General features: G+C 33.5%; 1 protein-coding gene across 2 annotated transcripts; it reads right to left on the reverse strand.

Moving 5' to 3' along the window:
• Nucleotides 1-4,948: 4,948 nt before the first annotated feature.
• Nucleotides 4,949-25,539, reverse strand: UBLCP1 (ubiquitin like domain containing CTD phosphatase 1). 2 transcript variants are annotated; one of them, XM_074212509.1, is made up of 11 exons: nt 23,045-25,211; nt 22,505-22,697; nt 21,557-21,648; nt 21,038-21,123; nt 20,840-20,955; nt 19,371-19,469; nt 17,728-17,765; nt 17,079-17,177; nt 10,955-11,071; nt 7,870-7,997; nt 4,949-6,234 (listed from the first exon to the last, which is right to left on the reverse strand). In XM_074212509.1, the coding sequence occupies exons 2-11, from the start codon at nt 22,656-22,658 to the stop codon at nt 6,207-6,209; spliced, it is 957 nt and encodes a 318-aa protein (XP_074068610.1). In that variant the 5' UTR covers nt 22,659-22,697; nt 23,045-25,211; the 3' UTR covers nt 4,949-6,206. The 2 variants fall into 2 exon arrangements, with proteins under 2 accessions (XP_074068610.1, XP_074068609.1); XM_074212508.1 differs by lacking the exon at nt 23,045-25,211 and adding an exon at nt 25,251-25,539 and having other exon boundaries at nt 4,950-6,234.
• Nucleotides 25,540-27,205: the final 1,666 nt, after the last annotated feature.

Below are 27,205 nucleotides of genomic sequence, written 5' to 3' on the forward strand. Positions count from 1 at the left end.
TCAGACAAAGCAGCTGCAAAAATAGATATCATTAAAAGAGATAAGGAAGGAAACTACATCCTTCCAAAAGGGACCATAGACAATAAAGTAATTTCAATACTGAATATGTATGCACCCAATGGGATAGCATCCAAATTCTTAGAGAAGTTGAAAGAGCTACAGGAAGACATAGACAGCAAAACTCTACTAGTGGGAGACATCAACCTCCCACTCTCAAATTTAGACAAATCTAATCATAAAATAAACAAGAAGGAAGTTAAGGAGATAAATAAATTGTTAGAAAACCTAGATATGATAGACTTATGGAGGAAACTGAATAGGGACAGAAGAGAAAATACTTTTTATTCTGCAGTACTTGGCACTTACTCAAAAACTGACCATGTACTAGGGCATAAAAACCTAATGATCAACTGGAGAAAGGCAGAAACATCTTTAGCAAATACATCTTTCTCAGATCATAATACAATAAAAATCTAAAAATATTATTCAATACTGGACCAGGGAGATACAGACCCCAAACTAACTGGAAACTAAATAACCTCATTTTAAAGAATGAGTGGATCAAACAACAAATTATAGAAAGAATTATTTCATCCTAGATAATAGCAATAATGAAACAACATACCAAAACCTATGGGATTTAAATGCTTACATGAATAAATTGGAGAAAGAGGAAATCAATGAACTAAACATGTAACTAAAAAAAAATAGAGAAAGAACAAATTAAAAAACCCCAATTAGATACCAAATTAGAAATTCTAAAAATTAAAGAAAATAAAATCAAAAGCAAGAAAACTATTGAGCTAATTAATAAATAAAACCAACAGTTAGTTTTATGAATAAAACCAATAAAATTGATAAACCTCTGGTCAATTTGATTAAAAAAAGAAGAAAGCCAAATTACTAGAATCATAAATGAAAAAGATGAACTCACTACTAATGAGAAGGAAATTAAAGAAATAATTTGGAATTATTTCGCCCAACTCTATGCCAATAAATTTGACAATCTAAGTGAAATGGGCAAATATTTACAAAAATATAAGTTGTGCAGGTTAAGTGAAGAGAATTAAAATCCTAAACAAACCTATCTTAGAAAAAGAAATTCAACAAGCCACTATTGAACTCCCTAAGAAAAAATCTCCAGGGCCAGATGGATTCACAAGTGAATTCTATCATTTAAGGAACAATTGGTTCCAATTCTATATAAACTCTTTGGAAGAATAAGTGAAGATGGAACTCTGCCTAACTCTTTCTATGACGCCAATATGGTGCTGATACCTAAACCAGGAAGAGTTAAAACAGAGAAAGAAAATTAGAGACCTATCTCCCTAATGAATATAGATGCCAAAATCTTAAATAAAATCTTAGCAAATCAATTACAAGTTATCACTAGGATAATACTTATGACCAAGTAGGATTTATTCCAGGGATGCAGGGTTGGTTCAATATTAGGGAAACTTAATATAATTGACTATATCAATAACAAACCTATCAGAAATCATATATCAATAGATGTTGAAAAAGTTTTTGACAAAATACAGCATCCATTCCTACTAAAAACAATAGAGTATAGGAAAAAATGGCTTATTCCTTAGAATAATAAGCAGTATCTATCTGAAACCATCAAGCATTACATGCAGTAGGGATAGGCTTGAAGCATTCCCAATAAGATCAGGGTTTAAGGCTGCCCATTATTACCACTACAATTCAATATCATATTAGAAATGTTAACCTCAACAAGAGAAGAAAAAGAAATTAAAGGAATTAGAATTGGGAAGGAAGAGACAAAACTCTCACTCTTTGCAGATGACATGATGGTATACCTAGAGAATTCCAAAAAATCATTTAAAACTACTAGACATAATTAGCAACTACAGAAAAGTCATGGGATATAACATAAACCCTCACAAATCTGTGACATTTCTATATGTGAGTAGCAAGATACAGCAAAAAGAACTAGAAAGAAATCCCATTCAAAGTAACCTCAGCCAAAATAAAATACCTGGGAATCTACCTTCCAAGGCAGACTCAAAAACTTTTTGAAAACTATTACAAAACACTTCTCACACAAATAAAATCAGACTTAAATAACTGGGCAAACAGCAACTGCTCATAAAAATGACAACTCTACCAAAACTAAATTACCTGTTTCGTGCCCTACCAATAAAAATTCAAAAAATTACTTTAATGAATTAGAACAAGTTATAAGAAAATTCATATGGAGAAATAAAAAGTCAAGTCAATAAAAAGTCAAGAAAGTGCAAAAGAAGGTGGCTTATCCTTACCAGAGCTAAAATTATATTATAAAGCATCAGTCATCAAACTCTGGTATTGGCTAAGAAAGAGTGGTGGATCAGTGAAATAGCAGGAAATGATTATAGTAATCTACTGTTTGATAAACCCAGAGAATTCAGCTTTGGGGATAAAAACTCTTTGATAAAAACTGTTCAAAAAATTGGTAGTATGGAAGAAACTTAGATTAGCCCAACACCTCACACTATACCATGATTAAGATCAAAATGGATATAGGATTTAGACATAAAAAAATTATTATAAGCAAACTTGAAGATCAAGGAGTAGTATACCTGTCAGATCTATGGAAAGGGAAGCAGTTTATGACCAAGGAAGAGATGGAGAACATCATTAAAAACAAAGTAGATGATTTTGATTATATTAAATTAAAAAGCTTTTGCACAGATAAAACCACTGTAGCCAAGATCAAAAGAAATGTAGTAAATTGGGAAACTATTTTTACAACTAGTATTTCTGACAAAGGACTCATTTCTAAAATATACAAAGAATTGAGTCAAATTTTCAAAACAATAAGCCATCCTCCAATTGACAAATGGTCAAAGGATATGCAAAGGCAATTTACAGATGAGGAAATCAAAGTGATCCATAGTCATATGAAAAATTGCTCTAAATCATTACTTATTAAAGAAATACAAATTAAAGTATCTCTGAGATACCACCTCACATCTCTCAGACTGGCCAATATGACCATAAAGGACAATGATCAATGTTGGAAGGGATGTGGGAAATCTGTGACACTAATACATTGTTGGTAAAGCTGTGAACTCATCCAACCTTTCTGGAGAGTAGTCTGAAACTATGCCCAAAGGGCAACAGAAATGCACATACCCTTTGATCTAGCAATACCACTACTGAAGAGATTATGAAAAAGAATAAAAACATCACTTATACAAAAATAGTCATAGCAGCCCTGTTTGTGGTGGCAAAGAATTGGAAATTAAATGTCCTTCAATTGGGGAATGGCTTAACAAACTGTGATGTGTGTGTGTGTTTGTGTGTGTGTGTGTGTGTGTGTGTGTGTGTGTAAAAGAACACTATTGTTCTATTAGAAACCAGGAGGGATGGGAATTCAGGGAAGCCTGCAAAGATTTGCATGAAGTGATGCTGAGTGAGATGAGCAGAACCAGGAAAACAACATGGGGGCGATGATCAACCTTGATGGACTTGCTCATTCCATCAGTTCAACAACCGAGTACAATTTTGGGCTATCTGCAATGGAGAATACCTTCTGTATCCAGAGAAAGAATTGTGGAGTTTGAACAAAGACCAAGGACTATTACCTTTAATTTAGGGGGAAAATAACTGCTATCTTACTATGTAATCTTGCTATCTCTTATACTTTATTTTTCTTCCTTAAGGCTATGATTTCTCTGTCATCACATTCAACTGAGATCAGTGTATACCATGGAAACAATGTAAAGACTAACAGAATGCCTCCTGTGGGGGATGGGGGAGGGAAGCAAGAATGGGGGTGGTAATTGTAAAACTCAAAATTAATAAAATCGTCCTAAAGAAATAAATGGAATGAAAAAAATTCATAAATCAGAGGTTCTAAATCTAAAAATCACATTAGAGTTACAGATTTTTCCTGGTACTCAATTATCCAAAATTTATTGACACCTAGGTACTCAATCAGTATAATTAATGTTTATAAGGACTCTTAGTAATTAAAATCCTGAATTATTTCCAAATTAAAGTTTTAATTGTATCTAGTAATCTTAAGTGTTAGAAACTTAATTGTATTTTAATTAGATGAAAATTGGAAAGTCATGTATCTTTAAAATTTAAAGTATAACTCATTTGTTATTATAGTCAACTAACTAGACCACCATTTTCCCTTAATAAATTTTTCTGGATCTCCGAGTTTTTATTATTTGGCAGTCAATTCTTGAGAAAAAAAGATTCAAATCTTGAAATTGTACTTCCTTATATCAATAAGCTATATATTTTCATCAAATGTATTTAGCAGAAAATTCTCTTAACACAGTTAAATTTGTTATTCTAATTCCCCCTCTGTTATTTGATTAACTAGGGTTTTGGCACCACCTAATGGCAGAAAACAAAATTTAATTGTTTTAATGAATTTCAATTTCTCACTAGACATTATTTCGTTTGAAACAACTTATAAAATGCCAGATAGTTGCAATTTAATTCTTTAAAATAACCAGTTTTACAGCTAGGTGGCACAGTGAATACAGCATTGGCCCTGGAGTCAGGAAGATCTGAGTTCAAATCCAGCCTCAGACACTTAGCTGTGTGACCTTGGGCAAGTCACTTAACTCCACTGCCTTGCAAAACAAAAAGAAAAAAACAGTAAAATAACCAGTTTTTAAATTTTATCAAGTCATATCAATCACTAACGAAGGTTGGAATAGTGATAACATCGTCTGCAAGTAAATATAAATGCCAAGATGAGGAAAACAATTAAGAAAAAACTTTTATCTTCAGTTTAAATGTAGCTTAAGAATTTACATTATCTTTTGATGATATTTTAATCTCAAAATGAAGGCACAGCATGTTCTTGAACACTGTAACTTCTCAGGTTAAAAAATTCAAAATGAAAATGAATTCTACAATAAAAGGTTTTAATCCATTTATAAAAATGAAAGGCTTTAATGTATTTCCTTTAGCTTCTAAAACCTGTTCTGCATTACTCTACACATAAAAAGATACTGATGCATTTTTCAAATCATAAAAATTTAATTATTAACACATATGACCACATAAAACAGATATCCGATGTTTTAAGAAAAGGTATTTATTATTTACACCACTGCTATAGTCCCTTTAAGAACAATATATACCATGTTTATTTGAAAGGCTCGGACTTCTTTCAAATACAAGAACTGTATAATGTAACACTGTCAATAACGCAAAACAGCAGTCACATCACACTTCTATAGTGCAGGCTTAAGCATTGCAAGTAAATGACTTTTTGAAAAATGTATGGCTAAGTATTTCAATTGAGACAAGGTGTTTGCACTTGGACAAGATTTTAACTAGAACAGAACAAGGGCTTTTTGTTCATGCTTTATTAGGGATGAATCTGTGACATGTCCTATTTGAAATTTAGTGCTTTAAAATAGCTTATGACAATGGTTTTTAGGCAGAAATGTTTCTACTTAGCCATCAAATACAGCTGGACTTTTTTTTCCCTTCAAATTTAGTTTGTCAGTAATTAGTTTTCCAGGAATCCACCTCTTCCCAATATGGCACATTTGCCTTAGGACTGGTGCTTTCCAATTTTACACAAAGAAACACTGACACACAAATACAAACCAAACTGAGATAGTTTGTATTTAGAAACCTAAATATTGGAACAGGGAAGGAAAACTGTGTCTAAGACAGAAGGATGGAGAACCTTAGTAATTTAAAAGAATACCAAAACTGGCTCCCTACATGAATTTTTTGGTCTTAAAATATAAAATATCTTACTTTCCAGTTTCAAGATGGGTTGTGGTCTTTGGAGATTTAGTAAAACAAAAAGCTGAAGTCTGAAGTTGTTTTCAAAGTTACTGAATGACATCATCAGGAAAATTAGTAAATATACTTTCCTCAATTTTGAGGGGGGGGAGGGAAGGGGTTGTAGGGAAGATAACATTTACAAATAATACCTTAATAGCAATGCAAAAATAGGTATTACTTTTAAATAGTAATGTTGAAGTGTATATAACAAAAAGAAACTGGATTTTTTTTCTTTTTAGCTTATTGCTGTGATCTTCAAAAAAAATACAAAATAAAATAAAATAAAAACTGGAAGACCAAGTATAAGCAATCAGTCAGTCTGGTATTTGCTTCAGTGTCCAGCACTATGATCATAATATCTAGCATAAAAGCAAGGAAAGGTCCATAGATCTCAATTATCTTCAGTTAAATGCCAATGCATTTTAGAACTATTGTCCTTGCTTCTTTGAGAGATACCTGCAAAAAATAAAATTATCAAGATTTAAAAGTTAGCTCACACCAAGATTATCAAAACAATTCAAATATAATTCCTAAAAAATTGACACTTCTTTCCTTTAAAAAAAAAATTTAAGAAAAAGTATGACCTTAAAGTATTGCTCCAGGGGCAAGGAACATCCAGACTGCAGATCATTTGGTTTGGCACTGCCATGGCAAACCACATGCAGGACTCAAAATTCAATAAATCTAGGAGTTTTTTAGGGATGAATTCATTACATGACCAAACATAGCAGGTAAATGACATTTTAAGTATCCAAATAGCTCTTGGCGGAAAAAAGGTTCCCTAGCCCTGCTTTAAATTAATAAGGATTTGCATCTTAAGTAGAAATAAATATGTAGCTCTACTACAAGGGTACTTGATGGACTCCTTTTCAGAATAAATCTCTTAAATATATAAAATATTATATATATATATATATATATATATATATGTATGTATATATGTATATGTATACATGATTTCCAAGGAAACCAATTATATTAAAATTCAATTATCTAAATATTTTTTAGAATGAGTTCACAATTATCTGACTTAAGAACCCCTGATCTTCTATGATATATACATACACTTCAAAATGCTTTTAAAAACCTTATTGTGGCTGACAATCATTGTAGCAAATGAGTCAAAAGGTCATTCCTGCCCTGGCCTGAATGCCAAGGCTCCTCATTCACATGTCCTTAATTATCTCAACCCCTCATCTACTTATCTCTGATCTCTAAATTACAGCCCCATCAAGGTATACTGAATTACCTGATCTTCCTGCCCTTTTAAAAGCTCACCCTCTCCTCAGTTGAGGTGTGGTCTTCCTTTGGGAAGTCATCCCACTCTTGGGGAGCATGATTCCCCCCAAATAAACTCTCTTGTCCCTATACCTCTCCTTATTGCCTATATCCTGATGGTGGACTCCTGTTCCTCCTACTGCTGTTGCTGCTGCTAATCCCTTATTCTCTCCTCCCTTAGCTTCTGCTAGCCACAGTAAAACATTAAAGTTTTTTGTCCTTAATAAAAAAAAAAAGAATGAAAATAATCATGAATGTGAAAGGGAAAAAGATGCTCAGATAATAAGAGGCAAGGCTTTTTACTGTTATAATGAAATTACATTAAACTACTGTATAAAGTTCCAAATCTTTTTTTACATTTTCCACTATAAATGGCATATTATGGTGAGTAGAAAGAAGTCTAGCCTGGGAACCAGAAAAGCCAGTTTGTAGTTCTTGCTCTGCCACTGACTAAATAAACTCAGTTAATCTCTCTGAGATTTAATTTTCTTCATGGGAAAAATAAAGATGATCATAATCATAATAATAAAAATTCCTCAGAGAGGAAGTTTAGGACAAGCTATTTCCAAATTCTATAGGTTTTTTAAAGCATATACTGCTAGTGCATCAAAATAATTAGAAGAGTTTCTGAAAAAAAGGTGAGGTTTTGTCAGGGAAAAAACATTCTCTTTTGTTTCTAAATTGTAAAAAACTTAAAAGACTGACCCATTTCAAACAAATATGAAGTTAAATTGTCAAGCATATGAGGAGTCTCCTAATTAATTCTGTAAACATGTTGGTTTTAAAGAGAAAAAATGGAAACTGAGTACTTACCTTTCCCAGTGTTTGTGATTCAGTTCCAAAAAATCATCTAATTTTGCTATTTCCTTGAGGTATTGAGTTAACTTTAAAAGTTCCTTATCTTTATCTCTATTTAGATGAGCTTTCATAAAAGGCCTTATCTATTAGGAAAGAAGATCATTCAACACCTTAGATTGAGATAAGGAAATCTATAGCAATCCTTTAATGTTCTGCTATTTACAAGACATAATTAAGTTTATAAAATTTACTTTGAACATTAATAACAACATAGTCTCAGATCATTAAACTATCTTAGAGCACGATGAAAACTCTTCAGAATCCAACAATATTGTGTCACATCCTTTATCTTAAAGTTCAGAGAATGAAAATATAATTCTTTCTTCTAATTTTTGTATCCCCCAAGGGACTAATCTGTATAGCAGTTCTACTCTTCTGTATAATCTCTTCTAAAATTCAAACAACTTTCTCAACAAAATCTTATACTACTTAAATACAAATGTAAATAATTTCATTTAGATAAAATTAGCCAAAATACAATCTAATCTCATTATGCCAGAATGTCAAGGATAATGTGATGAGTTCAATAAAGAAAAAAGAATGAAAAAATTTATTTATAAATAGTATTTCAGAGTTATAGGAGAGAATCTGGGACTAAGTAATAAGCCTAGACTACATTAACTTCAAATTGTAAATTCCATTTCATCTCTGTAAACTAAAAAACTGACAAACTCCCCTATGTGTTTTTCAGCAAAAAAAATTTTATATATAACTATTACTGCTATCCTCTCTTCAACTAGGGATTCATGGACATATTTTTTAGATTAAGTATAAAGCATTAAGAATTTCTGCTTCAGAAAAGTTCACGAATTATTTTATGTCACAATTTCTTCAAATATCTATGTACCGACTTTTTAAAAAAATATATTATTTTGCAGTGTCTTTGTTGATCTGCCCTTAGTTTGAACAAATTAAGCAAAGTCACCACTCTAAATTATACAGATTACCATTCAAAACTAAGGTTGGCAATGATTTCAAATAGGCTTTATTCATTCATGTCTCATTCTGTAGCCAGTAGCAAAAAGCACAAACAAGAACTGTGTATTACCTATCAATCAATCAAGAGGAAGGGTTTAGGTGAACTATGCGGCTGCCCAAAACAACTCCACCACACTTCAACAAATATATGTTTAAGATAAAAGGTTGCTGGGATAGAGCACTAGGCCTGGAATCAGGAAAACCTGAGTTTAAAGCTTCAAATGCCTACTAGCTGAATAACCCTAGCCAAGTTCCTTAAACTCTGTTTGCCTTATTAATCCACTAGAGAAGGAAATGGCAAACCACTTTTTGCCAAGTATCTTTGTCAAGAAAATTCCAAGGACAGCATTAGCATGCTATGGTCCACAGGGTCACAAAGAGTCAGACATGACTGAAAAACTCAATAACAATGTGTATAAGGTATTAAAGAAAAAACTGAGGAAACAAAAGAGAGAAAACATGGAAATCCAATCCTAAAAGAGTTTATATTCTACTATAACATATTAAGACAGTTGTGCAAATAATTTTCATATAATGTAGAATGTGATGGATAAAAAGCAAAGCTCTAGGAAAGTGTCCTAAGTCAACCTGAAGGAATAAGTGCTCTAAATGAAGTAACAAGGAAGATTTTCATGGTAAATACTAAGCTGTATTTCAAAGGTAGAGTAGCTTTTATGGGTAGAGTAGAGGAGTATATTTCAGACAAGTAGAATGGCCTCTGAGAACACACAGAGATAGGAAATGACAGAACCAGATTAGATTAGATTAGAAGCAGATTAGGAGTTCAACCGGGTTGGAACAAATAAGTGTAAAGGAAAGGAAAATGACCTAAAAAGAATAATTAAAAAAAAAGGTCAATAGGGAATTGATACTCAAATTAAAGAAATGAGAATGGTGAAGGGCCTCTAATTCATGCTACTTGCTTGAAGGAACTGAGACTTAACTTGAAGAAGACTCAAGGACATGATAGCTAATTTTAAATATTCAAAGACCTTGTTCTGTTTGGTCCCAGGGGGTAGAATTAGGGATAGTGGAGTTGAAAACACAAAGAAACAAATTTAGGGTTGATTTAAGGACCATTTTTCAAATAACTGTTATGATCTAAAAGGGAAATGAGGCAATGGCTCTCCCACTCTCTACTTCAAGCAAATACTAGGTTAAACACTTATCATCCAATAGAGTGAATTTTTTCTACTCAAAGGTCATGCAATTGACACCCATTAGTTATATTCCAGTTCATATGAGCAAAAATTTGTAAATATTGCTCTTGTATTACGATAAAAATTTGTTGAAAAAAGCAAATACTTCTAAGTACATGGTGACCTTCAAATTCCTGAAGGGCATTTCCCCTAAGCATTACATATTATTTACTTAAAAAGTTAGTCATCACTACCAAATACAGATTATACTACCTTCAAATTTCAAATGTATTCCATTAATTCAATAGATTAGCATTCTTGCCCAAAGTCAATCTGTGAGGAAAGCATCAAAAATTTGCTTGCCTTAAGTTTTTAAATTAATTATTTCTTATGTGTTGCTGGGAAAAACAGGGTAAGAACTAAAAATTTTATTGTCAACATTTCTATTTTATGATAATAATCTGATGATTTTAGTTTTGATCTAAGTCAAATGGCAGCCAGTATATGCTGCTCTGCAGTTAGAGAACTTTCATGCTAATTTATAAAAACAAACAAAAGAAAAAACCTTGGATGAGTTAGTTAATCAAAGAGTCATGACTCAAACATATAAAATGCATGAAGTAATGAGGCATTTTTAACTACCTTACATAGTTTGCTATACATGTCTTATATGATAAAATTAAACTGTGAAGATTCAAGTTTTCAAATGCTATTTTTAATCTGACATTCAGATTTTTTAATGAAGAGTTTAGGAAAAATAAATGGTAAGGAAACAAACTATTCTATTTTATGAATTTCTCTAATCAATTTAAGCTTCTTTCAGCTGTGGTCTTAAGAATAGTTCCAAACAATTGTCCCTTCAAATTTCTGTAACTGCCATTTCTTCTAGGTCATGTAAAGTAATATTAGAATGACTTAATTACCTTTAATCCATTTTGTGGGTTCATAAGAAAATTTCTTCCAATATCATCAAACATAATGGTATTTTTTTTGCTGTAGAACTCTGAAAATTTTCCCCATATAACTCCAAGAGGTTTTACCTAGAGGATAAAAAAGGAAGTTTTGTTTACATAAGCCCTCAAAGTCTTAAATAATTGAAGCAACTTGTAATGCCAAATGGCAATAGCATTCATTTTACATGCTGCCTAACAAATTAACAAATAAGGCTAACAGGAAAATTGGAGTTTCTATTTTGAGTAAGTTCTAAATTCTACTAATTAAAAAAAACTATGATGCTCAGCAATTTTCCTCAAAATAAGAAAACATGAAATCAGCTTCTCAGTAGTTCATTGATATCAAAACAAAGTAATTTCTTGGAAATAGTAAAATGAAAACCTAATATAAAATCGAGTCATTCATTTGATTAATAAGAAAATCATTCATAAATTCTAAAATGTATCCCAAATGGAATTACTCACATGGCCTGTGAAATGTGGTCCTATACTTTTGGATCTCTTCTCTTATTCATCTGACATCCAAATCATGTCATCTTGATTGATACCCAAAAGTGTCTTAATGAGGAACATTTTAGTTCATTTTTTTATTGTGTTTCCATAATTACAAAATTTTGAAATATTAAAAACTTTCATTTTTATTTTTATGTGGTAGAGATAATATATTTTAATTTGTTAGAGATAATATATTTAAAAAAGACAGGAGCTCCTTCTTGAGAGATGATAGTATGTTATGGTGGCAAGTCATATTTATAAACAAATGGTTTCAAAAACTTTCTTATTTCTAAAGTTCTTTTTTAACCCACTAATACTTTTATTTTTTTAAATTTAATTTCATGTTCTTTTCAGCTCCTAATTCTCAGCCTCCACCCAAACTGAAAAAAATAACCAACTCGTTTGTCAAAACAAATTCCCACCTTAACCAGTTCCTCTCCCCAAAATATGTCTCAATCTACATTATGAAGCTATCACCTCTCAACCTAGAAATGAGTAACGTGCTTCACTGAGTCTTCTGGAACTGTGGTTATCACTTTGCTGACCATAGCACCTAAGTCTTTCAAAGTTGTTTGACTTTCCAATAATATTGTCCTCCTGGTTTTATTCTCTTCACTTTGCATGAATTCATACAAGTCTTTCCAGGTTTCTCTGAAATCATCCCCTTCCATCATTACTTACAATACAATAATATTCTATATTCATATACTATAATACATTCTCTAAAATGATGATTACCTTTTCAGTCTTCAATTTTTTACTATCACAAAAGGAGTCTTCATAAATATTTTAGCACATGTATCCTTTTATTGTTTTTCTTTTTTGGGGGGGAAGGCAAAATTTGCAAGGCAATGAATGGGTTAAATGACTTGCCACAAAGTCACACTGGTAGTAACTATCAAATATCTGAAGTCAAATTTGAACTCAGGTCCTCCTGACTTCAGAGCAAGTGCTCTATCCACTTGTGCCATTTTAGTTGCCTCACTTTTTTTAAAATTAATTTGATCTAATAGTGGCATAGTTGGGTCAGAGTATACATAATTTACTAGCTCCAAATTGCTTTCTGGAATGGCCAGACAAGTTTACAGCTCTCTTGACTGTACAAGAATGTACCTGTTTTTCCCACAGACTCTCCATCATTTGTCATTTTCTTCTTTTGTCACTAAACTGGTGGATGTACCTCATGTGTTCAAAAATGGTACTTCAGAGTTGTTTAAATTTCTATTTCTCTAAATATTAATAATTTAGAGACTTTTTTCATCTACTTTATTGATGGCTAGGATTTCTTCTCTGAAAACTGCTTATTCATATCATTTGACCATTTATCAAATGGAAAATGGCTCTTGTTCTTATGATTCAATGATTCAAATTTCCCTATTTATCTTAGAATTGAGACTTATCAGAGAAATCTATTGCAAAGACTTTTTCCCCAATTTCTTGCTTATAGCTAAAATTTAGCTTAATTTTTTGTTTGCACAAAACTTTTTAAATTTTATGTTATTAAAACTGTCCATTTTACCTCCTGTGAACCCATCTTTGTTCATGAACTCTTCCCCTATCCATAGACTTGAAAGATTTCTTCTGTGCTCCTTTAATTTATGGTATCACTCATCCATTACACTCTTAAAATTTTTTATTGAAATCTCTTGTATTTATGTAATTTTTGAAACTATCTCTCTGTCTGTCCCTAATTAAATTATGCATTGTAATTATAAATAAAAATAGTGGCAAAATGCATCTAAATAGGGGCAGCTAGGTGGCGCAGTGGATAGAGCACCGGCCCTGGAGTCAGGAGTACCTGGGTTCAAATCTGGTCTCAGACACTTAATAATTACCTAGCTGTGTGGCCTTGGGCAAGCCACTTAACCCCATTTGCCTTGCAAAAAGAAAAAAACCTAAAAAAAATGCATTCAAATAAAACCTACACATTAACCTGACAACATATGCAATGCTCCACATCCATAGGCTTTTGTCTCTGCAAAAATCAGAAATAAGTACATTTTTGTACTGCATCCTCAGTTTCAAACTTGGTTATTGCAATTACACAATCATTTGTGTATTTTGTTTTCAAGGTGCTGCTTAAGTCATTTTTTTACATTAGTTTATGTCTTTCCATGCTTCTCCATTTAATTCATGGATCACAATTCATTTAGCTATCCACAATCAATGGGCATCAATTGTGTTTCCATTTCTATACTACCATACAAAGTTCTATATATACATTCTGCTGAATATGAGATCTTTCTCTCTTTGTTTCTTTTTTCCCCATTTTTTTTAGTTTTTTTTTTGCAAGGCAAATGGGGTTAAGTGGCTTGCCCAAGGCCACACAGCTAGGTAATTATTAAGTGTCTGAGACCAGATTTGAACCCAGGTACTCCTGACTCCAGGGCCGGTGCTCTATCCACTGCGCCACCTAGCTGCCCCTCTATCTTTGTTTCTTTGGGCTATGTGTCTGTCAACAGGATCTCTGAGACAATGGACATAATTACTTTCTTAGCATAATTTCAAATTCCTTTCCATAAAGGTTGGACCATTTCACAATTCTACCAGTGACATTTTAGTACATCAATCTTTTGGGCTGGCTAGGTGGTGCAGTGCATAGAGCACCGGCCCTGGAGTCAGGAGTACCTGGGTTCAAATCTGGTCTCAGACACTTAATAATTACCTAGCTGTGTGGCCTTGGGCAAGCCACCATTTGCCTTGCAAAAACCTAAAAAATAAAAAATAAAAAAATTTTTAAAAAGAATATCAATCTTTTCATAACACCTCCAAAGCCTACTTAGTCCTTCTTTGACAATTTTTGGGTGTGAGCTGAAACCTCAGAGCTCTTTTGATCTCTATTTTTCTTATTATTTGGGGCAATGTTTAAATTAGTTAATAGAATCACTTCTTGACTGAGTGAGACCACTTAAACATTACTACTGCCAATTCACTGATGACAGTGTGGTATGGTAGACAGAATCATTAAGTAAAGTTCACTAATACAGATTCTCATTCATTCTGAAAAAGCCTATTATTCAACTTTCCCCTCTATCCACTATTGTTGACCAACTTTTCTTTTTACTAAATCTTTTTCTGCATTAAAATTGCAATTTGGGGGATAAAAAATACAAATTTAAAAATTTTAAAGAAAAATATTTGGAGAATACCACATTGGAATAATACTAGATCTGTATAGTCTTTTGTTAACAAGGTGCCTAAGGGACATGCTATGAGATAATGGAGTCCAGATTCAGGCTATGTATATATCAGCTTATTTTAGCAGTCATTTATCATTTTGTCAAATTATTTCTTAATACAACCAAAATACCTCTTGGTATAAACAAAATATTTATCTACATATTGATATACTCACTTATCATCTGCTATAAAAAGTTTCATTTTCACTTTTCATAGACTTAAATTGCAATTTAAGTTCTTATTTCAACAGGATTTTTCCTCATCATCTATATGTTCTATAATCTAGCTACACTGACTTTCTCGTAGTTCCTCCAACATGGCATTCCGTCTCCAGTCTCTAAGTCTTGTAATAACTGTTCCTAATGCTGAGTATATATTCTTTCTCCTCCTAGCCTTCCTAGCTTTCTTCAAATCTCTTCAAATTCTCTTCTGGGGGCGGCTAGGTGGTGAAATGGATAAAGCACTGGCCTGGCCTTGGAGTCAGGAGTACCTGAGTTCAAATCTGGTCTCAGACACTTAATAATTGCCTAGCTGTGTGGCCTTAGGCAAGTCACTTAACCCCATTGCCTTGCAAAAAAACCCAAAAACAAAAACAAAAATTCTCTTCTGGCTTTTCTTCATATCCTAAATTCTATAGGACTCCTTTCCCAATCCTTTTTACTACCAATGACTTCCCTCTGAAATTACCTTCTACCTTCACTAGATAAGATATCTACATGGACACATGGATACACCTACACACAGTTATTTGCATAGTGTCTCATCCATCTGAATTCCTAAAGTGTAGGGACTATGTTTTTAACTTTTCTTTGTATTACTAGTGCTTAGTATATATAATAATAAGCACTTATTAAATGCTTGACAAAAAAAAAAGATTCTTAATCATTTTAATCTATCCATACAGAGCTGGTCTATCTTTTTAGTTGCTCTTCTCTGGACTTTCTCTAGATCATTATATTTTTCTTGATGTCAACAGTCAAAAGTACACATGAAATTTCAGATGTCAATAAAACACAATTTTACATAAGGTAGGAAAATGTTTTTGTTCTTGTTTATAAGATCCTCCTTAATTTATTCACGTGATTTTTTTAAAACAAGGCAAATGGGGTTAAGTGACTTGTCCAAGGTCACACCGGTAGGCAATTATTAAGTGTCTGAGGTCACATTTGAACTCAGGTCCTCCTGACTCCAGGACCAGTGCTCTATCCACAATGCCACCTAGCTGTCCCTTAATTTATTATAATATCTAATATTTTGCTAATTTTTTTTCATTGTGGTGGCATACACACACAGACACACACACAGACACACACACACACACTCAAAGATGAATCATTAGTTGTGGTCCAGAAGAACTTTGATGGTCTCTTTGCTATGAAGTTGTCAATTTAATATGCTATCAACAGGGGGCAGCTAAGTGGCACAGTGGACAGAGTACCGGCCCTGGAGTCAGGAGTATCTGAGTTCAAATCTAGTCTCTGACACTTAATAATTACCTAGCTGTATGGCCTTGGGCAAGCCACTTAACCCCATTGCCTTGCAAAAACCTAAAAAGCAAAACAAAAAAATAAAAATAAAAATATGCTATGAACACGAACACACACACACACACACACACACACACACACACACACACACACAGAAAGAGACAGAGAATGGCTGTTTGGATTTTTTTCTCCTTAACTGAATTTTCTTGCACTGACAGAAATCAAAAGTTATCTGCTACTTTTCTATCCCTCTGCATACATTCATAAGATCATTCTGTAATATCAGTTTGGTCCCTTACTAACCAAAAGAATATAAAGGTGAAGTATCATATACTTCAAATTATATTTATGTGAGCATTTCCTTTGTCAAGTGAAATCAAAATGTATCTGCCACAGAAACAATATTCCTAGGATCTTGCCATAGAGGATGACTTAGCTTTTCATAAGGTTCTCCCAGACATGGGCTAGACTAGTTTTTCCTTAAAAGCATTGAGACAATCCTTGAATCTCACTGATTCAAGCAACTAATGACTCAGAGGTCTCTGACAAAACTTCCTAGTCTCATGAGTCCAAAGTCAAAGCAAAAGTTCCTCCTTCAGCTTTCTAACCAGTAGACTACCATAAACAACACAAAGCCAAAGAACTTGCATTCAAATCATTCAATATTGTATCACCATAGGAAATCTTTTGCCTGTTCTGCATCTCTCTCCCTTGATATGGTTAAATAAATCTTCTGATAACTATCAGATGCTCTGTAAGTGTCCCATTCTGCTCTTGTTTTCTTATTCTGTTCAGTTCTTGGGATTCTATAAGTCCTACACAGAAGATGTACTCAATGTACTAAAAGGTGTTCTAATTCTTTTAATATTTTGAGGGAACCCAGGAAAGTATAACAAAAGGTAAATACATTTTCAAATAAAAACACTTCTTACATCTATTAGGCCTCTTCTCGGGGTATGCACTGTTATCATAGCAGCACTGTCCAACATGAAGGTGATTTTATAGTTTGTATTTGTACTTACTCCCAGTTCCTAGAAACAAAAATACACATTACTGAAGCAACAATTGTTTAAGAAAAACTCTGATGCTCTTCCCCACTGCTTAGCTTGCTCCCCCCCCCCATAATTTCAATGCATAGAGACAACGGCTCAATTATGGGGAAATTCCAACTGTCATTTCCTGCATATTAAATTTTTTATAGCCATATGACCAACAATCTGTTAAGCTGACAAATCTTACTAGATGAATTTTAAAAAATCAGAAGTGTAGATAAAGATGAACTAAAAAAAAAAAAAAGAAAAACATTAACTTATTTGTCCAGAATACCATTCTTTTTCAATCATAATAAATGAGACTAAAATTGACATTTTAAGAGATAAAATAGACACAATAGGTAAGAAATAGATACACTGGAAAAGTAATTTTAAAAGTATCAAATTCAAATAAACTAAAAATATCTCTTCCCCTATAAATGTAGTTTTACTTTTTCATTTCATTGACTTTATTCTAATAATACTTAAAACTGTACATTTTTATTGTTTCTAGTAACTGAAATCTTGGTAGTTCTTTTCTAACATTTACCTTCATTTTAGCTTCAATCCACTTCATATTTGTAGCGGCTAAAATACAAAATACATGAAAAATTCAAATTGTGCAATAGTAAAATCTTCTATCTCTTGTATAAACAAGATTTCCTCTAAAAAATGATCCAGGCAAAGTAATCATATTAGGTATCTATTACTGCCTATAAAAAATTATCTTCAATCTTCAAAGAAACAGAAAAAAAACCATACCAATTGTTTTTGGCATATCTTCAAGAAAGAAAACTCTGCACCACTGTGTAGAATATATATATATATATATATATATATATATATATGTATATATATATATATATATATAAAATAGACTTTGAGGTGGAAGGAATTCCAATTTATCAAGTTCAATCAACTCATTTTTTTCAGACAAATAAATGATGTCCAGAGGGTAAATGACTTGCCTAAAGTCACACAGAAGGAGAGGCTAGATTCAATCCCAGACCATTCTCCAGTTCTTTCTATTAGAGGACCTCAGAGATCCTTCCCAGCTCTAAATCTATGCTACTAATATCTATATAATACACATATCCTTTGTTTACAATAATTACAAATGAAGAACACTTATTAAGTCAGATTGTAAATTCCCTTTAAGAAATAGTACCATTCCCTTAGTACTCAAGTCACATATTTGCATATTTTGGGGTACCCAGGGTTCTATCTCATTCATGCAAATGCTACCAAACAAGAGTTCCTAGTTGTACTGTTACAAGTACAAGTGTAATCCCATTTGTGTTGGCAACTGATTACAACTCAACCATAATCAGTCTTCTGCCAGGGTTGACAAACCTATTATTTGTTGAGCCTGGCAGCCTTTCCTGATAATAACAAAACTAAAAAAAATACATATGTACAAAGTGCTCATTTTCCAAATATTCAGATAATGGTTCATAAGTAGTCCAAAGCAAAATAAAAGTCAAGCTCTTCTGGTCCAAAGAACAGTGGAACAAGACATGCAGATTACCACTATGGAATAACCTCTAAGAAGGTCAGGGCCATATCTTATTTAATTTTTTTATTTATCCTCCAGAAACTAGTAGTATAGTACTCTGTCCATAAAAGATACAAAATCAACGAAGGAAACCATTACTGAAATATTAGGGGAGGGAAAAAAAGGTCAATAAATGAAAACTTTGGTGAGGTTAAAAAAATACTTAAGGTCAATGGAAAAATTTAACTCAAAAGTTAAAGCTTTAAGGGCTGTTATCACTACAATGGGAATAATAGTGAGGCAGACAAATATGCAGACAGAAAACTATACTTTATAATTCATATATTTATGACAGTAGAAAACTTAAATAGAAAAAAATTATCAAAACATTAATCTAACACCATGCTCTGTGGAGAATAACATTTTTCCCCTTAAAGCATGTCATCATTTTAAAAGACTAGAATAATAAAGAAAATGGTCCTGATTTACCCCCTGTAATCCCAGAAAGCACCATATTGTACCATATAAGAAAGTAAAAAAAAAAAATCCTCCATTCAAGCTAACAATTCTCCTACTCTTTTATCAAGCCAAAAGGGGTCTTCTTTTTTAGGTTTCTAGCAATTTATGGGCTTAAGAATTAGAATTCAGGAAGGCTAAATGATATGCAAAAAAATCTTTATGTGAAAAATATAGCTTACACCAAATAACTATGTCATAATCTTCATATGCAGATGTTAAGAATTCATGAAGATATGGACGCATTAATTCTACCCCAGTCTCTGCACAGGACCTATGATCTAAAAAAAAAAAAAATAAATTAAGAAAATTGTGAGACAATTAATTTAAGATTATTGCCATACAACTGTTCTAACTCTGATTTATCCCACCTTTTAATTCATCCTGAACTTCACTTCAAAATTATTCTTTATTACACTTATCTGATTGCATTTCTCCCCAAAAACCAAACCAATCCTTTATTATGCTTATCTCTAATTGTACAGCTCCCAAAACCCAAACAAATTCAAGTTCAAAATGAAATTCAAGGCCCTGTACAATCTACTCCAAACTACCTTTGTAGTCTTATCTCACACTACTCCCCCTTAATGTAATCTATATGCCATATGCTGTCCAAAATGGATTGCTTATCTTTTCATAAACATATCTTGCCTCTTTGCACTGTGTAACTTACAATGTATCATATGCCTAGAATACTCTTCTTTCTCCTTCTTCCCTTTTTTTCCCCACCATATCCACTTTTGAAATTCTATCAATTTTTTTCAAAACCCAGTTCTGCTACTGCACTCCATGAAGCCTTCTTAATCCTTTGACTAGAAGAGATCTCTTCTTCCTATTAATTCTCTCTTTACCTCTTTTAGGCACTTAAAATGTTCCATATCTTTTATTTTTTTCTACTAAATAAAAATCACTTTGAGGGCAATAGTCAGGAATCGGTTATTTTGGTATTTTTCTTTTCAAGATTTAGTAAAATGTATTGTAAATAGTGTATGCTCAATATCTTTTGAAATGAATTTTAATGAATAGAAATATGAGTGAAACAACAAAAAAACAAAAGCATGGATCTAAGTATACACACACACACACACACACACACACACACACACACTATAACAAATAATTCTTTAGTGGTAAAAATTATTTCCTTGGAATCTAAAGATAAGTTAACATCATAAATTCTAAAAGAATACTATCCTTTTAATAAAGCTGCTCTCAGAGTTACATTTTGCCAAGTAGGAATATAAACATATTTACACATTAGTGTTTCAAATCAAGATGGGAAGGAAACCAGCTTTCCTCAATTAAAAAAAAAAGGCTAATTCACTGATGTACCGGTTTCAATTTTGAGTAAACTCTCATTTACTATTTACTGATTGCAAATACACTTCTAATAAACAAATGGTAACACAGCAATAGGTTAATTTTTCTATCACACACATTCATTTAGCACTGTTGCATGGCACAATTTGTTTAGAAGTAATTAATTTCCAAATCAACATGACAAATTCTAAAATCTAAAAATCTTTTTGGCAAAATTAATAAGTAAAAAGGATAGGGATATAAAGTAAAATATTAATTTAAAAATACTGCATACAAAACACTATACTGCTTAAAAAAAAAGAAATGGGAAAATTCTTATCAAGTTACTTACCAAACAATGTATAATCAACATCTAGAACCAAAAGTTTTTTTCCTTCCCTGGGAGGATTCAAAATTTCCACTTTGTAATCTTTAACTCTTCGAGAAATTTTTAGTAGGTTTTCTTCCCTAATGCAAAAAGTAAAAATATAGTTGAAGTGTTCACTTTTCATATTTAATCCAATTTTCTCTGAAAGTACTAGCAACTTACCTATTTTCTACTTCAACTACTTCCTCTTCAATATCAAAATCATTGACAACATCATCATTGTCAGGTGGTGGGCCTAGGACATCTTCCTAAAAATATGGAAAAGGAGCATAGCCTCAATTTTAACATTTCTTGTCATTTTTATTTTAAAAAATTATACCAAAATTATCTATCATTTATCTATTTAAAAATATGATTTAAAGTTCAAATAAAGTGAACAATTTGAGGGACAATGTTTTCAAAACATATCGTGGAAGATTTCTAAAGATAACAAATTTCACTCTAAGATTTGATATATTAAATATGATCCCCATTCCAGCTACTTTAGTACCTACATATGGCTCTATATGAAACATAATTACTTATGTTCTGCTATGAGTTAATACCTTGCCTATGATATTATGCTACTTTTTTTAATTTACTGCTAAACTGTGACAGCCTTATCACAATTATAACTATGGTACAACAATGTAATGTAGATTGTAACATCTTCAAAGGAACAAATGGTTTGTAAACATTTACCAAGCTCTCCTCTCGAGTTCCCATCATCATGATTTTAGTATTTGGTTTCAGTTTGAGAGCTCCAAGCTTAACGTCATTTTCTGCAGGTTTGCCTACAATACAAGCAAATGACTGTTTTTTCACTAAAGTTCAAAAGCCAACTTCACTATTCCATGACACAAACCCTAAAATAAAAATCTGTACAATTTCACAGCAGGTGAAATTAAACTGGCATAGAAATATGTAAATTAATAGCCATATGTCTAAAATACTAATAAGCAGTAGCTGATCTTGGTGTTATTTTCCCCTTTACCCAATAAAATATCCTACCTTTATAAATTCATCCTTTACTAACTTAAAATAAAGAAAATACCCTTCCAAAAAGAATCAAGCACAACACCACCCTTCCCCCCATACAGTCACCACTTTTACAACTACATAAAATTTATTCTTCCAAAGCTATTATTGTTATTATTATTACATAAGCTAAATATCATAAAATGCTGTGAAAAGCCCTTACAGAGTTGATGTGAGTGGAACACCATCCTCATTTGAAAAGCAGAAAAAATTATATGGGATGAACAAAAGACCCAGAACTTTAAGAGAAACTGAAAACTAAAAGAATATTCTAGATTCAGTTTCACCTAATAAACCTATGCAAGAAATTGAACTCTAAGTAAAAATAACTATAAGGCTAAGGATTGGTAATTCTCAAGAAAATAAAAAGTAACCTTATCATTATTGATAATTCTTTTATATAGATTTTCATATAACATATGTTACTAAAATGTTACAGGTTGATTTGTACTGCTTAAGATGCAAACACAGAAGGAAAAAACACTGTACTAAAGCAAAAGTACATTTAAATATTACAGTAACATTAAATAAAATCTACATACATACTTCAATGAAGAAGGGTAGAAAGCTCTACGCAAATATTTATTTAAAAAAAAAAAGAATATTTTTTACCTTTAACTTTGAGACCCAGCAACTTTTGTCGTTCTGGTAGCACTCCTGTAAGTGTCTTGAGGGACTGCTTGAGGTCGAATACTGTATCTTCTTCAGAAAGTGTGGTTATTGAATATTCCTGTCCACCCCATTTGATTATGAGAGAGAGAGACATCCCTGAAGCATGCGATCAAGCAATTTATCCTCAAAAGCCCTAGAAAGGAAAGAATGGGCAAATAAAAAATTAAAAATGAATACATATATATATATATATACACACACACACACACAAGACCTGAATAGTATTCTGCAATTTGATGAAATGTTATTTAAAATATGGTACCTTAAAATGATTATTTCTAATATTATTATTCAGTAGCCTCATGCATTTCTCTCCCTTCACTCCCATATGTCATCATCCTCATATCTTCGCACTTAAAAGATTTTTTTTATAAACTCATTCTTCCTAAATCAACTCTGGCTTAAAAAAAATGTAACTTTTATAAATTCATTTGGCTAATGAAATATTTAATTGAAATCTTCTAAAATATAGTTCCTTACCTCCTCCTCTCTTCTTGTATTACACAAGCAAATGGCAGGATAAAAGTAAACTCTGAGTTTCAAAATCACTTAGTGTTGGCATGAAAGAAACATGACCTATTAGCTGTAAGAATATAACTAAACATACTAAACTAACATTAGAACAAAATTTACTGAACTTTAAATAATTTTAAAAATCATTATCAATATAATTCAAGATACCAAATTCTACTTCAGTTACTTATTCAATGTTATGAGCCCCAATAAAGCTGAATAAAAATGAAATGATTTGTTTATTTAGCATAAAAATGATCAATTTCTTTCTGATGGAAAAAAATTCAAATGTGTGAATTGCCAATTACAGTATATACCATGTTTGGTAGTACAAGTACTAAAATTAACATCATCCTCTATAAATATAAAAGTTATCTAAATATTCACAAACACTAACATCCAACAGATGGATGCTAATTCAAACCTGCTGCCCTAGGGCTATGATTTCAAATTCCTGGGCAAGTCACAACCTCTATGTATCACTTTTCTCATCTGTAAAACAGAAGGGAAAGGAACTAGATGATTTCTAGGGTTCTTTCAAGCTTCAAATATTATGATCCTCAGAGGAAAAAGATAGAGTACCAAGTAAGGAGTTCTAAGAGTTGGTCTTATAATCTCAACTCCAATATTAATTTGTTGTGTGACTATGTAAATCACTTAATCATTGGCCTCAAAAGTTCTCTCTTCTGTAAAATGAAAAGTTTGAACTGTATTAGGTCATTTACGGTCTAAGATCTTGTAGTATATATCTTTAAATGAAAGTCAACAAAGTAACAATGCAGAAAGTAACAACAGTAACTTTTCTCTTAATCCCCTTAATAAAGACTTTTTTTTAAAGCTCAAAGATTCAAAAGATATGTTAAAATGAAAATTACCAAAGCAGTAATAATGCATTAAGTTTATAATTAGATATACACAATTAGATTTCCAGTAAGGTTTGTCTTTTAACTTTTCTCTCTAGAAAATTTTCTATCAATAGTTATAAAAACTCATAAAAACTTTAGGGGAAAAACTACCACATCAAACAAATGAACAATATAAGCAAAAAAAAAAGAACTTCAAACTAGCATAACTGTAAAAAAGAATATTTATGTCCACCCCATTTGATTATGAGAGAGAGACAGACTGACAGACAGACATCCCTGAAGCATGCGATCAAGCAATTTATCTTCAAAAGCCCTAGAAAAGGAAAGAATGGGCATGGGTGAGGCGGGCTGGAGAACTAGAAGAAAGTATAGAAGATACCTTACGAGAATATCTAGTATAACCTGTTCATATTCTAGATGATAACAAAAAAGATAAGGAATTAGACTTGACCCAAGTCATACAAGCCCTAGAGTAGCAGAGCTGGGATTGGAATGCAAGTCCTCGGATTCCACATCCAGGGCTCTTTTCATAGCATTACAACCTCCAGTCATTTTGTAATAGGTCTATAAATGACATGCTACAACCCACACTTTGAAGAAAAGTTCAAAGACAACAGTAAAAGAAGGAAAAGGGCAGGGGAATCCAATTGAACAAACCATTTATTTTGTAAACATCTGCTCTCTGCAAAGCACTGAACTTGGAAAAAACAGACACACGGTTACACATACACATACTTTCTCTAATGATAAGACGCCTAGCCAGAATTTGCAGTTACACTAATAGCAAGGTTATGGAGAAAACGACCGGCCGTACTGAGAGGCATAGCGGAAAAGGTGGGAAAAAAGCAAGAGCGCCTTAATATTCGTGAAGTCCTCAAGTTAGGGAAGGCGGAAGGCTGGAGACCCCCCTCAGGCGGGAGTTACAAGGAATAGAAATGGGGGGGAGGGGAGGGAAGAGTGGCCAAGATGAAGCGGGAGAGCAGGACTTCTGTAAAGGCTTGGAGAAAAACGTGAGGAAACAAATGGTCTGTCAGGGGGATGGTGAAGCTGGCCCGGGCCTTGGGGAGGGGGCCAGCCCGCCTCCCCGATGCCCAAGTCCCTTCCTCTCCCTCCCCTCCCATCCGGCTCATCTCCACAGGAAGCCCGCGGGACAGCGGCGGATTCGGCCTCCGGCCGGGGTCCCTGCGGAAGAGGAGACTCGGGCTGCGGAGGGAAGGGACGTGGAACGGCCCGGCTTCCCACGGAGGTCCCCACCCCCGTTTCCGTCAGTTCACTTCGGGGCAACGCAAGGCGTCCCGCCCCCTCACCTGGAACGGAGTCCCGACTGGCAGCGGCGGCGGATACAAGAACCTGCCACACCGGAACCGGCGGCGCCGCCCGGAAGTGACGAACAGGAAGTGGATCGAGGCGTCCCGACCGGAAGCTAGGAAAGACGTCGCGTTGGCGAGGCGAAGACAGCTAGAGGGACTGGAAAGCTGCCGCAGTGGTTCTCAGAGAGAAAAACGGCAATCCCTAGAGAGAAAAATGACGCTAGAAGTCACTACTTCGAGTAGAAGTCAAAGGCTTCGGGTCACTGCGACCCGGATGTAGAAGGCGAGGAAGCCCTGAGGGCTGCTTGCGTCTCGATAGAACCACGCATGCGCATATTGACGTCAGAGACCGGGGTGGAGTGGGGGGAAGGGCATGCGGGCAGGCAGGCAGGTAGGTCATGAACTGTCATTGCCAGGTTGCGCGATTTGAACTGTTGTGCCTCCCGAGGCTTCTCTCCAAGTCCCCAGGCCCTGGGAGATCCCGCCCTCCACAGTAGATGCTACAAAATTAGGAAAGTAGGAAGACATCCGGGTTTTTTTTTAAGTTTAGAAGTATTGCATCTGCAAGCAGTTTTTGAAAATATAAATTATTTACCATCTCCCTAGGACATAATATCAAGCAGAGGGTCTTATTTAAACTTTGTAAACTCCCTCTCTCCCCAAGACCTAGTATAATGCTACTCACATAATAAGATCCTAATAAATATTAAATGAATTTTTTTTTGACTTTGTTCCCCCAGTACTTGGCTATTGACCCCACAGTTATTTTTAATAATATAGGTAGTATTATGGAAAAGTGATTGATGACTGAAAAGAGATTTTATGCTTCTTTCAAATATCTTTTCATAAGTTTTTATTGATATTTTGTTCTTTCCTTACCATTGTATCCACTATATCACTCCCCTGTCCCTCAGCCATCCCTGACAAATACAATGTTTTTAGAAGAAAAAAGTCAGCATAACTGAAAAAAGTCTGAAAACAATGTACAATGTGTACTACCTGTGGCCCTCCCAACTCCACAAAAGTGTAAATTCGGAATGTTTTCTCATATCTCTTCATTCAAGTTCCATTATCAAATCTCTTTTAAAAAGAAATCAAAATCCCTGGTTCTCCTCCTATGGTACTGCCTGCCTGCTCACCTATCCACCCTTTCTAGTACTGGCTATACCTTTACTTAGTACTCTCTGGTCACTTACTCAACTCACTTCTCTCTCTGCTCCTATCCCCCACAAATCCTCCCCCATTACCAATTCCAGTTTCTTCCTCTGCCTCTCACTCAGTAACCTCTCCTCCTCTGTGATTTATGCTATTCATATATACCCCTCCCCCATCAAAGTTCTTGTAGTTATCTACAGACCTTCAGGTTATACTCCCTTCCTTGGTACTTTGAATACCTGGCTCCCAATTTTATTCTCCTTTCCATCTCCTGCTCTTATAGTAGGGGACTTAAAGAAATACACATATTGACTTGCATACACCCTACTCAACCTACTCACTTCTCATAACTTATTCTTACACTCCTCTTCAATCACAAAGGTAAACATACCATTGATCTTGCTATCACCCATAAAAACACCACCTCCAACTTCAAGAATGCTTAAATCTCTTTATCTAATCACAGTCTATTGGCTTAACACCTGTCCATTTGTCTTCCTTTACCAAACCCTACTCTTTCATCTTCAACTTGACTTGTACTTCAACTCTTCAATTCTCTCCCAGGTCATCTTTCCTAGACTACTTACACACTTTTTGCTCTATTCATCAACTTGACCTCTTGGGAAACCAGTTACACTCCATACCATTCAATTCTCTTGAGTTCCTGGTCTCTTAATATCACCAAATGTGCCTTGCCAAATTCACTTCTTATACATGTATTGAATGTAGATGGAAAAAATCATGCAACCATTCTAATTCAGTCACTACAAATTCATTACCCTACCTCAGTTGTGCCC

Source organism: Macrotis lagotis, chromosome 1, assembly GCF_037893015.1.
Source record: "Macrotis lagotis isolate mMagLag1 chromosome 1, bilby.v1.9.chrom.fasta, whole genome shotgun sequence".
NCBI lineage: Eukaryota > Metazoa > Chordata > Mammalia > Peramelemorphia > Peramelidae > Macrotis > Macrotis lagotis.

What these genes read in the sequence shown, in the direction of transcription:
- UBLCP1 (XM_074212509.1), bottom strand. Translation starts at nt 22,658, where the DNA reads ATGTCTCTCTCTCTCATAATCAAATGGGGTGGACAGGAATATTCAATA. An exon ending in TGTTGATTATACATTGTTTG is followed by an intron (nt 19,470 to 20,839) that starts GTAAGTAACTTG and finishes TTTTTTTTTTAG; the next exon opens with ATCATAGGTCCTGTGCAGAG. An exon ending in CGAGAAGAGGCCTAATAGAT is followed by an intron (nt 11,072 to 17,078) that starts GTAAGAAGTGTT and finishes TTTATCCTCTAG; the next exon opens with GTAAAACCTCTTGGAGTTAT.